Consider the following 17,098-nt stretch of genomic DNA (forward strand, 5'->3'; position numbering starts at 1 on the left):
TGTCAGCATTTAGACTGTTCGTGTGTCAAATAACGTATGTGAAAAACAGTCAGATTTATCGCGGGTTCTGTTGTGGGCCACGCAGGTTTCCGCTACCTTATCAGATTTGCTGTAGCCGGGCTACATTCTGAAGTAGGCCGTTTCCCTTGAAAATGTGCTTCCCGAGCAGATGAGCGCATAATCTCCCCGCTCAAAGCTAGCATTACAGCGGTGAGCTTTCCAGAAAGACGTTTGTCTCCGGTGGCTGCGCTGAGCTTAGTTTGATACGGGTTTCAAACGGCGAGTGGCAGTTTTACGGGCCTCCTTTCAGCGGCTCGCCTGCCGTTCAGCGCGGAGCCGTTTCGCCTGCTTCTCGCCACGCGCCGGAAACCGGCCAATCCAAGCGTCGGCGTCCGCGCGAGACGCGCGAGCCTGTGTTCAAACACCGCGTCACGGAACGTGTGAACAGGACGCCGTGACGCGCGTTCACGTGGAGCGGTGTTAATTGTGTCAGCAGTATTTATGCGTTGTTATTTTTTTTTTGCTCATGTTTGATATTTATTTTGTCCCACAGTATCCTCACAGCTTTGCTCGCACGGTATTAAAGGAAGTCTTTAATGAACTGGTTAGGAAATAACAAGGCTGCAGGGAATATGGATTATACAAATGTTTTAAATTGAAGCGTAATTAAAGTTTCTATCTCCCAGAATATCTTTCCCGCATTGATTCTCTTTGCCGTCCTCTTTCACGCGAGAGTGCGACTCGGAAGTACGTGAGGCTCTGTGATCGCGTGTGCGTTCGCAAAGACTTTAGCGGGTTCAGTGTAGGAATAAGCCGGTTAATCGGGGTGAACCTAGGAAATCGGGTTCAGCCCGTGGAAAAAAAACTCTCGTCCTCTGACTGCTTCCTATTTTTGTGCCAGTGCGGAGGAACATTTTCCTCGGGGAGAGGTGGGGAGCAAGAACAAGCGCGCCGCTGCAGAAACTATGACCATATTTAGACTGAGAGAGGCACGCCGCTGCGCGACGGGGCGGTCTGCGGCGGCAGGACGGTTTGAGAAAGAGCCCGAAATGCCTGCCTGTGCTTTCAGCTCCGGGCTCTGTGTACGCGGACATGAGAGCGGCGGTAAGCTAGCGCTGCAGCGCCATTGGGATGAACTGAATTACCGTCGGACTGAATGTGCTTTGGCGCGCTGCAAAGAGCTCGCCGGGGATGGCGACCAGCTCGCTGGCTCCTAGCGGCAGTGCGAGAGCGGCGATCGAACCTTCAACACTGTAGGACCCGTGCCTTGAAGCCTGGCAAGCAGACTGAGTCAGGAGGTCTTTAACCCTTTAAGATGTACGATTGCAAATATATTAGTCATATTATGTCATTTACTGAATGTTACTAATCACTACGGGTAATTGAAAACAATTTTTTTTTTTTTTCCAAAAATCATTCTAAAAAACCTACTTTCATGAGCAACAGCAATTGCTGTTTCAACCTGGCCCCGCCTTCTGCACAGCTTTGAAAAACGCACAGCTTTCTAGGGTGGGTGGAATAGGTGTGCTCTACTCATTTGCATAATGTATTCTCTATGCAAGTGACTTTGTACAGCAGAGCTGCACCTGGCTCATAAAACTCTGATCATGATCAAACTCTAAAACTGGGTGTTACTTGCAGATCAAATATGAATCAAGATTCAGCAATTTGCATGGCCTATTTCCCTGCTCAAATGTTTTCAGAAACATATTTTAGTCGACTGGTTAGGTGGAATACGAGAAAGTTCATGAATACGATACAGTGTTTTTCTGGTTTGAAAATGTTGGGCCAAAACCAATCCAGCCAATCAGGTGCGAGCAGTGTTGCGTCATATTAAAAAGTAAATGGACGAATTTGTGAACGGCACCAATTTTCTGGCTGGATATCTTCATTGACTCTGACATCACAACTGGGGACAGAAAGAAAATTTGAAATGTAGGAAAAAGGTTCTACCAGTTTTTGCTGCCAAATGATATTATTTCAGAAATGTTGAAATAACGGCAAGGATTATAATGTTTCGTTATAAGCATCTGATCATTACAGCTTAACAAATATGTGGTCTAGAGTGCAATTAAGGTGAAAGTTTGCAAACAGGTGATTAAAATTTAACTTAACTAAAAATTCCAATGCCGATGTAGCAATCACTAATGTTAATTTAAAACAACGCAGTTCTAGGACACTGACTTAGAACTTTGAAAAAAACATTTCAAAATAACCTACTCTTTAAAGGTTTAGACCGTTGACCCGGTCTGTGCACAGGGCTTTATGGCTTCCCTGCCCTTTCTGTGTACCGGGTCTGCTGCGGGCGCTGTTGACCTCGTGCGTCCCCTGGAACGGCCCCCTCTGGCTCCGCGTGAGTGAAATGCTTTCCGCGGACGCCGTGGCCCCCCCCCCCCCACCCGCCGCCTCCCCTTCCCAGCGCTCGCCATTCGAAGCGAAGGGCGTGACATTTCCCCGAGAGGTCGGCGTTCCCCTGCCCGCGCTGGGTCCCAGGCCGGGCCGGGCCGGGCCAGGCCAGGCGCGCCGGCTCAAGGAGAGCGCGGCAAGGGCAAACCGGGAGAGCAGCCGCCCCCCCCCCCCCCCCGCCCTCGCTCGCCCAGGACGGCAGGAACAGAAGGGGCAGAAAAAGCTTTTTTTATTCGATTACCGCGCCGCCACCTTCTAAGTCTGGCCCCGGGACGGCCGCTGGTTCCCTGCGTGCGAGGGGTCTGGCGTGACGTCGCTCCTCTCCGCCCCTTCTGTCCTCGATTCACACTCTGCCCTGTCTCACGCGTACGCCAGGGCCCCGGGGGCCCACGCGCACCTCCGTCTTCCTGCTGCAGCTGTGAAGCAAAGGAAGAGACGGACAGGAAGACGCAGACACACGGGCGTCGGGTTTAGGGACTCGGGGCTGCCTAACCGTATTGGTCTGCCCGTGAAATTAGCCTGCCGTGAAGCTCTGAGCTCGCGGGTCCCTCTCCATTTCGCCGCGTCCCCAGCTTCTCGCCGTTGCGGTTTTCGTTCAGGGCCGCCGATGGACAGGAACGGGAGGTGCTTCCCCCGCCTCGCCAGGTTTTTCTTCTCTCTTGCTCTGTCTCGCAGACGCGCACCTGCCCGGTGCCCCCCCCCCCCCCCGTCCTGGTTTGTGACAGTCACGACTGCAGTGAATCACACCTCCCAGCTCCCCCCCCCCCTGCCGGCCACTGCAGAGGCAGGGACCAGGCTGAACGCTCTCCACTGTTTAATTCCCCCGTCTCATAAGAAGCCGTATAAATGGACCGAAATGGCGGTAATACGCTCCCGGTTTGGGTTAGGGTACGGATGGCGGTTACTCGAGCTGGGGGGGGGGGGGGGGTGTTAAACTGCAGCACCAGTGATACGAGCCTGTGCATAAAGTGCATGGCTTTGGGAGTGTTCACCTGTAAACCTCCTCAGCCGGGGTAATGAGAGACGGGCTCCTTTTTGTTTCGGCGAAACGGATACGGCTGCAGGAGCCCAGAAGCGCTGACTTCTCCCTCTGTCTGCAGCTGATCCTTTATCCCCTAACAGCTCTGAATCACGTACAGACGCCCATTATATGCAGTGTATTTATGCGGTCTCAATCATAACAGCCTTTTAATTCACTGTGGAGTGGTTTAGAGTTTCAATAGATTAATACAATAGATATTACTAACAATGCTGCTGCTACTACTACTACTACTACTACTCCTAGTGATAATAATAGTCTTGTTATTATCATTACTACTGTTGTGCGGGCTTGTTCGTCCTTCATGCAGGGCTCTTCACAATCTGCAAATTCAGTGTAATTCTCAGTGACCTTGAGAGGCGGAGTTTCTGTGTGACTGAGTGGCATTCAATTCCAGGAAAGATAAGATTCCACGGTACAGAACGGAATCTGACCAGCAGAAAAAAAACGAAAAAAAAAAACTACCAGCTTGTGACTTTGGTCTGAGGCTGTGAGCCGAGCAACCAGGAGGACTGAGAGAAGGGTGCGATCGCCCTCTGGGAAGCCGAGTGGGGGCGTCACTGGGCGTCGCAGCCCGATCTGGAGACCAACAGCGAATCAGAAATGAAGCACTGACTGAGGTCACGGGCTGTTAGTGGCTCATTAATCACCGGTGTACAAGCGTAAAACTAGCGTTGCGCTAACTGCTGTAAAATGTTGAGGATGGACCCCCCTCCCAACAGAAGAGAGAAGAAAAATCATGTACATATATTGCAGACACACACACACGCTCACACACACAAACACACACACACACACACACACACACACAGGAATGTAAACACGGATGCGTATCTTTTTTCCAACAAAAAAAAGGGAAACAAGCTAATTTAGAGAAAGTGAATAGCACTTTCTGAGATGAGGGAGATGTAATTTATTGGACCTTGAAATGGGTATCCAGGGTAGTTTCACCAGAGCACAGGCTCATGTCCTGCATACATAATGGTGTCTCAGGGATTGTTTCATAGCAGCACTGTGCTGAGTCTTTATTGGAGACCAGATACAGCACACTGTTCTTTTCTTTCAGGAAGTATAGTTGCAAAGCTGGCTTTACATGTTACCAATTAACTGACAGGTATTTGGACATGCCCCAGTGCCACAGCGTTGCTTATCTACAGGGTTGTGACCTCTGCTGATGCCACCTCCTGGCTTTAAGCACAACTTCCTTCCATTTACCTCACAGTTGCTGGTCTTTTGAATTAAAGTTCTGTAGCTGTTCACTTCACACCTTTCATTTCGCTGTATTACCCATTGAAAGTCTATAGTAGTAACCCAGCGTGTGCAATGCTGTGCCTTTGTTTGGTAGCTGGCAGTGGGAATTAATCAGCTTCCATTAAGCTCAGACAAGAGGGCGGAAGGATTTGGGGGCCCATGCGGGGGGATGCCTGTTAGATCCAAAATGGACGTACCGGGGCTTGGGGAGGGTAGGATTCAGGGCAAATGTCAGTGTTGTTTCTGAGCCAAATTGGACGCAAGTTTAGGCAATTGAGGGAAGATTTCAAGACCCGAAACTGATATTGATTAAGACAGGAAAAGGAAGGGATTTATGGTCTACACAGGGGTGTGTGAGGTGAGAGCCAGAAAGTTGCCGAGGTATGTGATCAAGTTCTTGCTTAGGTTGCTTAATGGCATTTTCATCTTTTATTGAGTGCATCTGTTTATTGATTAGTTGCTTTGGGACGTATCTTTAAGAACCCGGCTCCATGCATCTTGTTCTTCTTGTTTGTTTGTACATTACGCAAGCGCTAGCTTACTTAGCCACATTTTGATACGTATCTATGCCAAGTTAGAAAATTAATTGTCTCAGGACCGCGAGCCATGTACAGTTGAACCATTGAGCAATACCTGATACCTTTATCAGCATAAACAACCAAAATATTTTGACACGACACAAAGCCTTTTCAGTGATTGCCATCATCAGCATTGTAGTAACGATTCAAAATAATAGAAAATATAGACTAAAAAGACACAAAATATAGACTATCAAATGAAACCGATCTCAACTCACCTTCACATTTCAAAAAGTAGTCTAAATGAAAGCTGAGGTAGCGTTTTCCAGCCAGCATTTCATTATATCGCAACAGTTGTCATTCCTTTCATCTCTGCATTTCAGTGCGAGGTTCGAGCGGATGGCTATGTCATGGCAGTCACTCCTGCTTTTAGCCATATGGTCCTAGCATTTATATCCAAGGCTAGCTTTGCGGCTATCATAGTAGATAACTTTAATTAGCGATCCATTTTTGAATGTGTATTTTAAAGCGATAGCAAACAGCCTTAAAAGGACTCATTACGTATTTTGCCTATTTTTGTAATGTAACGAGACTGGACAGCAACGTTTTATCATGAAACTACCAAGTTTTAGAAAGTCATCTGTTAGCATCTCTGAGAATTTTCCTGAATTTTTCCTCTCATCTCTCTGCAGTAGCTTGCATCTCTGCAAGCAAAGACTGGGCAAAAACAGTATTGTGTTTTTTGAAGGTTAAAACTTCAAAATCCATACTTTCACATCCATATATAGCCTTCAAGAAGCACTGGTCTTTACATTTAAAAAAGGAAATTGTGATTTTGGCCCTCCACCAACTTTAAAGAAATACATAAATACATTATCTCATGATACACTACAGTCATGTGCAGAATATGCGTACAGTCACAACTTAAGAGCCCCAAGGGAAGTTAAGTAATGGCAGTTGGAAACAATTAGAAGGATAGCCATCATGCTTAAGATGAGACATGTGACCTCAGAGGCAAAAACTCCCCATTATATGTTCTCTGCTGCGAACCGACTGTCTTCCACCATCTTGAATGTGCATGTGGGCTTCAGAAAGACATCCTGTGCAGCCAAAGAACCTCCATCTTGGTTAATGCTTCCAAGTAACTGCTCCTTTATTATGCAGTAATGGACTGAGACTGAGGTTAACAGTCATCTTCGCCATCAGTTTATGCGCGACTTTGGCAGCCTGACAAGATGGCCGAAGCAGCATATTTCAGACTAAGGGAAGGTGGAAGAAGAGGGGAGCAGGCACAGTGCCACCTCAATCTCTTTACATGTAACCAATTTTGTATAGTGGGTGTAATGCAAAGATATCCCTTGGAGGAACTGGCAGACGACCGAAGCCCATTTTCCGAGTGCGGCCTCTTTCTAGTCGGATCCCATTACTGCCCTGTCTCTGCGGTAGGCGGTTGTCTCCTGGGTGCTAGTCTTGCGCTCCTCTCGGTCATCCCTGTCCGTGCGTCGCATGGTATGCCACTCAACATGGTAGGACTAATATGAGCACTGATCTGCACGTAATTGAACGCGTTTAAAATCTGGTTTATGTCCAGTTTGCCGTTTAGGGCGTCTGCGGTGCTGGTGTTCCTGTGCGCACGGCGGTCCTGGCGGCGGCTTAGCGGTAGCGGTGGTGTTAACGTTTCGCAGTGTGCTCATCTAACTACTGCAATTTTAAAATTTAGTCATTTAACTGACACTTTTAGCCAAGGGTACTTATCAAATGCATTTAACATGATGCGGCCAGGCCTGCTGCTCTCGGCGCTAATGCTGTTAGCTTGGTATCGTCTCTGCTCTTTGCCTAACCTTTGCATAGATTAATGAGTGACTGCGACGTGGTGATGTTGGTCACTGTCCGTTAGGTGTGATGGATGCTCTGCTCCTAAGGATATAGGGAGTGAAAGGGGTGGTGTCGCACAGACTTGGTGCTAGTGGACCGGGCAGTGAGCTCTGAGGGCTGAGATGGAGTCTGCAAGCACTGGAAACATAGAGCGTAGGGGGTTACACCAGACCCATCACCTTGGGACTTCACCAGTCCTTAGAATTACTGAGGATTGGAGTGCATTTGTACGGTTATGTTTTGGTGATTAGACCGAACAGTGTGTTGCTGCTCATTTTCAGGATTGATTGCATTTAACAAAAGGGAAATGCAATAGCCTATTTTGAGCCACAATGGAGTCCCCACTATTGAGCTGCATGAGAGTGCTCGACCAAGACGGTCATTAACTGTGATTTATTGTACCTATTGTCTTGTTTGTGGACTGTTTGGATAATTATCCATATGCAGCTTTTACTCTTTTAATCAGCCAGTTCATTTGTAAGGATATATTTTGCTGCGCTTTCTTTGTGCACTCGACAGCTATTAAGTTATGTTTTCTGCAGTTTCAACAGGCACTGCTGCCATGTTGCTAAATCGGTAAATAGAGAAATATCTTCACTTTGTGTTGTTATTACTCTGCTTTTGGTTTGTCTAAATGCCCAATAGTTTATTGAAAACACAAACCGTTAAACCAGAGTCCCTAGTGAAACCGCCATGTTGCTAAATCAGTAAATAGATAAATATCTTCACTTTGTGCTGTTTTTTTTTACTTTGCTTTGGTTTGTCTAAATGCCCAATAGTTTATTGAACATATAGTTTATTCTCTTTTCTTTGTGTGTTTACTGCCACTGCAGTAATGCACCACGTACACACGTACAGATAGGCCTTATTCAATTCACTTTTGCCCTCTTAGGACATTGCGACCCTTCTGCAGGCACACGGCAAGCCACCTGCACCTTCCGCTGTTCTTCTTAAAGGACAGCTTGACATTTTATCAGCGTTTGTTCCTCCATCTAAGATGTTAAGACCTTTTTTTTTTTTCTTTTCATTGTAGTGCAAAGCTGTGCCTGAAGACAAGGCCCAGCCCCACTAATAAGGAAGCTGGCAGGGCAGTAACCTGCGGTTTTGGGTGCGTTACCGAGAGTTCGTTAGTCCTCGCCTCAGGGAAATGAACCGTTTAGGAAACGATGATTGCAGTGCTGAACTCAATGACATGGTTCATTTACACTAGTCGCAGATAAAACCGAGGTGTTATCTGTGATTAGTATGAAGTGTTCCGCTCTCCTAAAGCATAGTGTCCCAGCTCCACATTAAATAGCCTTATTTATTTATTTTTTTAAACCTGGTTAATTAGCGGTTTGAAGAAATCGTGATCGTTGGGAGACTTCTGGCTAGCAAGCTTCAGTGTTGCTGTGCTTCCTGCTATTTTCCGAGGACCTCTTAACATATTAATTCGGGGATTCAAAAAGATGCAAATTTGATGCACCCCAGCTCACTCGGATCAGGAGAGAATAGAGGCTCACGTGTCTGGAGCAGCATTAAAGGGCTTCGTTTCGGGACTGTGCTGTGTCATAAAAGCGCTGCAAATTATTACAGCTTTAACCTCTTTCAGTTCCTTTTTATCAATCCGTTTGAACAGCACAATGTCGACGCTGAAGTACGCATTCTAGTTGCGAGGCTACCAGCCGCCAAATGCCCCAGTTCTTCCCTCTACTGCCCTACTTCCACCAGTCTGCAATTAATTTAGATCCCTGCTGGGGTGGAGAGGTAAGGGCAGGAGAGGAATGGGTGGGTGGTGCAGGGGGGGCAGAGTCAAATTTAAATTCAATTTAAGGACACTCCTTACAAGGGAACATATAATGACAAGGGAATTTAATCTGACAATGTTGAATTTCATTCAGAAAAACAGAAGGGAAAAATAAGATAGGTGATCTGATTTTAGATCGGTGACCTTTCTCCAGGAGGTCAGGTTTTTGCTGTTGGTCGAGAGAAAGGGCGTCGAAATTTGTCCTTGGCGACCCGCGGAACTTGCGGAATATTCCGGGCGATGCCCGTGGCGTTAAAGTGCTCCCGGCTGCAGAAGACCACGTCTCGTGAGGGGTTGACCACGCGGATGCTCTCCGCCGGGCCCGGCGCACGCTGGCCCTGTACCGCCGCGGCGTCGAGCGGACGGGGGAGCGCGGCGCAGTGCATTTATGGACAGGCATCCTGTTAGCCGGGCTTAAACATGCGTGTGTCTGTGTGCGCGCGGCCTGGGGGGGGGGGGGGGACGGGGGGGGGACGGCGGACTCGGGGCTGGAAAGCAGGGCCCATCTGCGTCTGGCATCCCCAGCATTTAAACCCCGGCCCGTCACAAGCAGCTTGTGTAAGAGGCAGTCATAAGACCCGGGATAACGGCTATATATAACATACCTTAGATAGCAGCGGGCTCAAAGAGAACAGGGCACTCCGATAAGAGCCTATTAGCTGGCAAGTGCTCGAGATAAATGAGCAGCCTCCAAGCTTATTAAGGCTCAATACTCAGTATGCAAAATTGTCCCTCTCAACAGAAGAAACCGCCCCCCAGCCCCCCCCCCCACCACCCCAGGCCCCCCGGGTGTGAGACCCGAGCAGGGTTCCTGCATTCCCTCCCTCGTGCCCGGGCCCAGATCCGAGCCGGTCGGACCGACGGAGAGCACGGGACGGGACATAACCCGGCTGTCTCGGGTGTCTCTCCTGCCCCCCCCCCCTTTTTTAAATCCGCAGATGTATTTCTCGTGGCCCTTTGGCGACCACCCAAGCACCCCCCCCACCCCAACCCCTTTCATCGCAGGCGGAATTCTTTGAGTTGGCGCTGCGGTCCTCGGTGGCCCACCGGTGTCCTTCAGGCAGCCCTAAAGGTTAACCGCGCTGCCTGACCTCCACGCCGCCGCCTCGGTCAGCAGGACCGCATCACATGACTCCATCCCCAGCGGCGTTTTGCGTAACGCCGCGGTACAGCGATCTCTCCGCGGAGGGGGGGGGGGCTGCAACTGGATATTCTTTGTGGATATCTTGGCGCTCGGGCCTGTTTTTGACACAGTAGAGGCAGGAGAGGGGTGGCTTGGTTGAGCACACGTACACGTAACGGTGAAGAAAGCCGTGTTTTTTTTGTCCCCCCCCCGTCTGGCCTCTGGCCGGAGGGTGAGGTTCTAGGATCAGCGCCGGTTGTTCCTCGCTGCCTGACTGACTGTGTGGCTCCTTCAGTAAAAGTGTTGACCGCCAGGGTATGAAAAGTCACAGAGAGTACTAAACTGCGCCTCTTTCGCTTGTGTTTTATACTTTACTGTTCCTTATTCAGTTTGCTGAACATAGATTTTTTCAGTTTAGATAAAGCCTTCTCTGGTTTATTTTAAACTTCATTTTAAAAGCAGTAGAGCTGATGGTAAAATAAAGGCTTTTTTATTTGCTCACCTTGGCAATGCATGGTCTGTTTTGCTCGGGGCAGTCTGACTTATTTCTAAAGTGCTCTCCTTTCTGGTCACCTGACTCGGAGAGAGAGACATTATATAGGCACTTGGAGCCCTTCCTCACAGTGCTTTGGTGAAACGATTTTGCGGGGGAAATTGAAATTCGTAATTGGCCCAGAGTGGAGCTTTAGCCTCTTTACCGGAGCAATAGGAACCCTTTGCAGTCTGTACATGGATTAACAATTATCTCCGCTCGAATCTCCCGTAAGTGTCCGCTGCACTAGACGTTATTTTCACCCGTCTAACAAGTGTGCAGTTTGAAGTGATCGTGACAGGAACTCATTTTTTACCCCTAATGGACACAGGAACACCATCACGTCTCTGTATCGCAGAAACCCGCGAGCCCCCCCCATCATTCAATATCAGCAGGTGATGTTTTATTCATTGGCCCCGCTGTTCTTACAGGCCTCTCTCTTTATCTGGCCCCCGTTATCGCTGCTTTTTCTGTTTTTTTCGGTTTAAAATCCCCACTTAAAAACATCCGTTCAAAGTGCATCGGCGGCGTCTTTGAGATAGCGGCAGATTAGCGCGCGCGGCAAGCCTTCATGCGGCCGGCGCTCCGGCGGCAGGCCGCCGCTGGCCCGGACGAACGCGCGGGTCCGTCCCAAGGTGAGCGGGGGCGGCGGGGCGGCGGGCCGATCGAGATACCGCGCTCTCGTGAGGGAGAGCCGCGCCGCTCCGGCCGCCCGTGAATCACATGATTTCTTACCGGCGTGACGAGGTCAGCGGGGGCAGAGCCTCTTGAAATAAGGCCAGGCATTGTGATGGGTGGTAATGTGCAGGTTCCGTTTGGAGGTCGTCCTGTTTGGCGCACGGGGTGGGGGTTGGGGTGGGGGGGGGGTGGGCGTTAGCCGAGACGCACAGTTCAGACGGCAAAGCCTGTGTTCACGGTGCGGGTGGCCTTGTGAGTGCGAGTGTGTGTCTAAGTGCATGTGCGTCTGCGTGTCTGAGTGTGAGTGTGTGTGTGCATCTGTGCGTCTGTGTGTTTGGTGGGGGGGCGTGGCTAACATTCACAGCGCCGTGTAAATGTCAGTGCACTTAACCAGAGGCATGAATGGCTCGTCAGGGACGGCATCACGAGACTACGGTGTCACAGAATGCGATGTCACACGGTACTCTGAGGGCTTACAGCTTGCAATGCGTTTAATATTTTAATTTAAGTGATTTTTGCCCCACCAGAAGCAGCACTGTAGACTCGGTTTATAATCGCATTTGTTATTTATGAGATACGTAGTCATTATCATTTGTAATATAATGTGGTCCTTAGTATGCCTTTATCTGCCATTGCACCGCTTGATGGATCTTCCCATTTAAAACCAGAGGGATATCTTATGCCATTATCTTTTCAAGGTCAAAGGCATGGGAGGTTCAAAAGTTCGAAAGGTCACTGTGCTGATTAGTTTAAACGTTATGGCTGCCGAGGGGCCCTGTTTAAAGTTTCGGTGGCTAGGCTTTGTGTGCCAGTACATGTGCTGTGTGTAAGCCTGTGTCCGCGGGCGGGTGCCTTTGACCTCGAACCTTCACAAGCCAAGGATGTCTTTATCGATTTTTAACGAGGCATCCCGTGGCAGAAAAAGGTGGGGGGGGGTGGGGATGGGAGGGGGGGAAAGGATGGAGAAATACAGAGCCAATGTGGAAAGCTGTGTGGAATGTGCCAGAATTGATTTAGCGGGAGCTCTGTTTTTCCTGGGAGGAGGAGAAGGAGGAGGAGGAGGAGGAGTCGGGGGGGCGTGCTGCGGGTGGGGGGTGGGCTGGCCCGTGGGGGGGAGGCGAGGGGTGCCCCTCGGAGAGGAGGATGAGTCAGAGGCACGTGAGGGATATGTGAGAGGACTGCTAACAGCAGGTCACCAGGGAAGGAGCCGATGTGGAGCTCCTCCCTCTGCCCCACAATGGGCCCCCTGCTGGGGTCCGCTACCTGACCTACCGCCACCGCCGCACGCACGCACGCACACACACACACACGCGCTGACACACACACACGCACACACACGCACACACACTCATGCACACATGCACACACAAATGCTCACACACATACGCAGGGATTTTTTGCACCATAATTTTGCCTGGCTCAGCAAGAAAACAGTGTTCCTCTCACATCTCGCATTGCTAATCCATAGCCTAAATGTAGACATGGGGAACGGGTTGTTTGTTTCTTGTGCGTGCCGGTGTACGGACCCGCGTGTAACCACGACAGTAGGCAGTGAAAACAGTACATAAAAACTAAATTAATGGTGCCAATGATCGGCTCTCTGTGGTTTATAATTAAGGCCATACTCCAGTCCACTGTTCTTTTTATACGAGTGTATTACATCTGTGAACCAATCTCACGTACCATAAATCTGTCTTTACTAGTACTGCACTGGGGATAGTGGACAAACAGAAATATAATGCTTATGTGATTAGAAAGCCTTGAAAAAAGTTCTGAAATTTATCGATTTGTCCAGTTCTAAAATATTAGTATTTTTTATCTTGTGTAAGCATCTTTGATTTTCTTTCTGATAAGCTACGATTACATTCGCCTTTCAGTCTGGAAAATGAGCCATCCATTATAGCAGAGTTAATTGAGAGTGGCCGGTGTAAATAAGTCTGTTGACCTTGCTGTGATGCAGTGAATGGGATTGGATGGGTTTGGGTGTAACTGAGATGGGGCTGACGCTTGAGAACGAACCTTCATCAAATTTGCATGGGGGGGGGGGGCTCTGGAGTGCGTGTTGCCTCCTGCAGACTGCTGTGCCCCTGTGGCCTGTAAAAACATGCCCTTTGCCCTGCGTGCGTTACCCCCGTGCCCCACGCTACGAGCCTCCAGCGCGGGGGAGCCCCGTGCGAGGCTCTTTGTTCACACTCCCGTTCTGCTGGAGATCTTCGGGACGCCAGCGCGGCGTGATGTTTGGAGCTGGGCTCGTGACCAGGAGCTTGCAGAATCCCGGGTCACAGCCCTGCCTTCTCACCCTTGAGCAAGATACTTAACCTGAATTGCTTCAGTTAATACCCTGGCGCGTTAATGTATAATGTGGTAAAAGCTTAAGCTTCGCACTTTGCCCTGGGTTGTAGCAATTTGTCCAATGTCCTCTCGTTGAAGAACGGCGCACGAGGAGCAAGCTGAGCTATTTCCTTTTTTTCATTTTGAGGCGAGGTTTTGTCTCTTCCTCTGGAGGCCAGACGTAGTTCCTCTTCTCGGTCTGAATGCAGACGATTTTCCGTACGCTGAAATAACCTCAAATTCTAGCTGCCGTCTCCCAGCCAATGAGCAACTCTTGTCCACGGAACGTGACACAGCTTTTGGCCTTGTTTCAGTTTGTCATCCTCAGTTACTCAGACCGACGTGCGGATTGTTTGAACAAGCGGTCCAACGGGTCTAATTTTACTGAAATCATGTGGAAGGGTCAAGATTGCTCGGATGTTCTGTCAGGGGAGGGGGCGGGGCTAAGGTCTTTCATGCCATCGGTGATGACACTTAATGCCTCTGCCCAGGCGACTAGGTCGTTGGTGCCTTGCCAACTGGCCTGCCAAGCGATTTCCCTGACACAGCACCAAGAGACTTTTATTGCAACACATTGACCTTAGAGTCCACCAGACAGTGTTTGCACATTGTACATCTCCTTATGCTTACAGTAGTCAGCAGTGACTTTCATATCATGCTTTCCACATCAGACACTGGCAGCCAGAATATATCACACGGTCTCCTGTAGTTTTTCAAAAAGTTTACGAATTCATTTCTTGCTGTTACTGAGGAGAATGTTCCCTTAAACTAAAGTTTTGGCAGCCAGCTGGGTTGAAAGAACATGATGATGGACGGGTTATGGGCGTTAATCTCACCTCTCCTTCTCTCTCCCCCCCTCTCTCTCTCTCTCTTCTCCCTTTCTCTCTCTCTCTCTCGCAGTATGGGGAGGAGGAGGTCAGTTCTGACCATCTGGATACTGACTTCCCCGACATCGACCTCTCTCAGCTGTACGCCAGTGATTTTGATTCCGTCAACTGTCTCAGCGAGCTCCCCTGGTGCAATGACCAGTCAGACGCCTCCCCTGCCTCCATCCAGTACAGCACAGGAGACCCTGAGTTCTTAGAGGTAAGAGTGGGCTGGAATGTTCCGGAATGCTCATCCGTCCCCTGTAATTTCATTTTGGAACTTGTTAGGATCAGTAGACGATAGGTCCTGTCCACTGAAAGGTCATAGCTTTGACACATTCTTCTACAAAAGCACAGGAGGAAGTGGTCTCTAATTGTTTTCAAAAGTTCTGCTGTCTAATGGCAGTGTCTTAGTTTGATGCCTCTCTGCAGTGTGCATAGGTCCACTGGTCTTCATCTGGATAGTTTGGGGGGATGGGGGGTACAGATGATTGGATTAACCTATGCATGTATTATGTAGGTTAGTGCCTGTGTTCAGTGCCAGCTTTAAACTGTTGCTTGTGGACAAGCAAATTAACTCATGTATAAGGCAGAGGCTAACCAATATCCATGTAGCATCCATGTAGACGAAATTCATTTCTGCCCTTGTCTTCATGGAACTTGAGCTACTTATCGAGTTGACGCTTTGTATTGATCAGAAATTTCTCAGGGTTGAATATTAGTGTGGCTTCTCGTCTTTGAGGCCATTGACGCCCCTTCGCTTCCAGCCTCTTCTTCAGAATCTCCCTTCGCGATTGATTTCTTGGGAGAATCTGAATGAGATATATTCCCACAGGGTCTTGTTTTAGGATGACGGCGGGAAGCCATCGATCCGAAAGCCTGATTCAATTAACCTTCAGAACGTTACTAAACTATACGAGATAAACCACACCTTTGCTTAGACCACCTCCACACGGGGCCGCAAACTGCGATGCAAGGCGCCCTCATTCAGCCCGTCGGTGTGAAGACGTCCTGCCCCTGTTCTGCCCCGTCCCCCTGCCCTCCCTCGACCCCTCGCGATGGCGCTGCTGCCAGTGCGACTCGCCTGATTCCAAAAGATCCACCCCCCCGTCTGCCCCCACACGGCATGTTTGTGGTTAGTGCCTCACAGTCCCCTGTTGCTCTCTCTCGCCCCCTGCAGATAGAAGAGGAAGAAAATGCAGCACTGCTGGCTGCACTTACAGACAGCCTGGACGAGATGGTGGAGGACGAGGTGGGGGGTCTGTCTGTGTTCCCCTCGCTGGGGGAGGGTCCTGATGATGAGGATGAGGAGGAGAATGAGGAGGAGGAGGAGGAGGAAGACCTCCCCCTGGGAAGTGAGCTCTTTCCAGGGTCCCTCAGTCCAGAGACAGAAGACCCGTCTCTAGTAAGAACCCTTCCTTCCTGTTTAAGGTGGAATTGGATGGGCCTCTGACTACCCCACAGCATGGGTATGATAGGCAACAAAGGTCTGAATTTTTCTCATTTTGGCCTTATTTTATTCTTTTAGCAATCGCTCTAATAAGATCCCTTTTTTCAGGCAGGTAACCGGATCACCCCAGTGAACCAACCCCCCCACTCCCTCTACCCACTTCTCTCTTGACCCTTGTAGGCAAGGGACCTAACTCTTTGACCTGTAGCAGTCTTTTTGTTCCCCATAACTCTTTCTTCCCCTCTTTCTCACCCTCTCTCTTTTTCTTTCTCCCTCTTTCAACCTCTCTTGCGTACTCTTGTCTCCTCTCTTCCGTTCTGTATCCCTCTCTCTCTCTTCCTTTTTCTGTCTCTTGCCATTTGCTTCTGCTTCTAGGTCCCAGTTTTCCTCCATTGGTGACAGTGCAGTTCTCAGCTGCTGCAGAGTAGCCTTGTTCCCCGTCCTTTGGTCCCTGCCTCCTGCCTGACCCCCCTCTCACGCTGCCCCCCCCCCCCCCTTGTTCCCCCAGCGGAGTTCTCAGCGCTCTGTGGGGGGCCCCCCATCTTTCTCTGTCTCTCCTGTATCACTTCTCAGAATCTCACTTCCAGGGAAAATAAAGAGATTTATATTGTTTTTTTCCTGACCCTCCCTCTATATATGTTTGCTAGTGTTTTCAATTAACAACTGAGAAACATTTCGCGTTCTTACGTAACATGGAAAAAATGTTTTTGCATATTGTTTTAACCCAGATCGCCAATGTGATATAATGCTTTCCCATGATCCCTTGTGCTACTATTGTCTCATTCCTCTTGTAGCAGTGTGGTCAACATTGAAGTAATGTAGTTTCAAATTGGTACTTCATTTTCAAAAGTAGGCTGCAAACTTGGGATTTGATCAAAAGGCCTGCAGTGAAGCACATTGTTTAAAGGTTACAAAGCCTTCTTTGTGTCTCAGCCATGAATCCAGCACTGTAGCTGCCTACCTACATTTTCACCACTGATATTTAGCAGCTTATTTGGTCATAAAAGGAACAGGAGAAAAAGCTATAATGAGAGGTAAGCATTAAGAAATGAGAAACAACAGGGGAAAAGCTCAGAAAAGAGTAATCTTTTTCAACTGAGTGAAAAAAGCCACATAAAACAGTGCATTGTGCTAAAACAGTTGTTGGTACTAGGAGAATGAGACAATTTATGCCAAATAAAGGAACTTGTCTGCAATCTGTACTTGCAGTGGTTCAGTCAGAACTGTTAAGAGGCAAGGCAAG

General features: G+C 49.0%; 1 protein-coding gene across 2 annotated transcripts in view; it reads left to right on the forward strand.

Moving 5' to 3' along the window:
* Positions 1 to 17,098, forward strand: part of ppargc1b (peroxisome proliferator-activated receptor gamma, coactivator 1 beta) — a 56,953-nt gene that overhangs the window by 27,053 nt on the left and 12,802 nt on the right. Inside the window, exons 1-3 of one of the 2 annotated variants that reach the window (XM_064328044.1) lie at positions 3,214 to 8,197; positions 14,440 to 14,625; positions 15,586 to 15,810. In XM_064328044.1, coding sequence (XP_064184114.1) covers positions 15,643 to 15,810 — 168 coding nt within the window. In that variant the 5' untranslated portion in view covers positions 3,214 to 8,197; positions 14,440 to 14,625; positions 15,586 to 15,642. Of the gene's footprint in view, positions 1 to 3,213; positions 8,198 to 14,439; positions 14,626 to 15,585; positions 15,811 to 17,098 lie in introns of those variants that run through there. The other variant, XM_064328043.1, reaches the window with a different exon arrangement.

Source organism: Anguilla rostrata, chromosome 3 (assembly GCF_018555375.3).
Source record: "Anguilla rostrata isolate EN2019 chromosome 3, ASM1855537v3, whole genome shotgun sequence".
Classification (NCBI taxonomy): domain Eukaryota; kingdom Metazoa; phylum Chordata; class Actinopteri; order Anguilliformes; family Anguillidae; genus Anguilla; species Anguilla rostrata.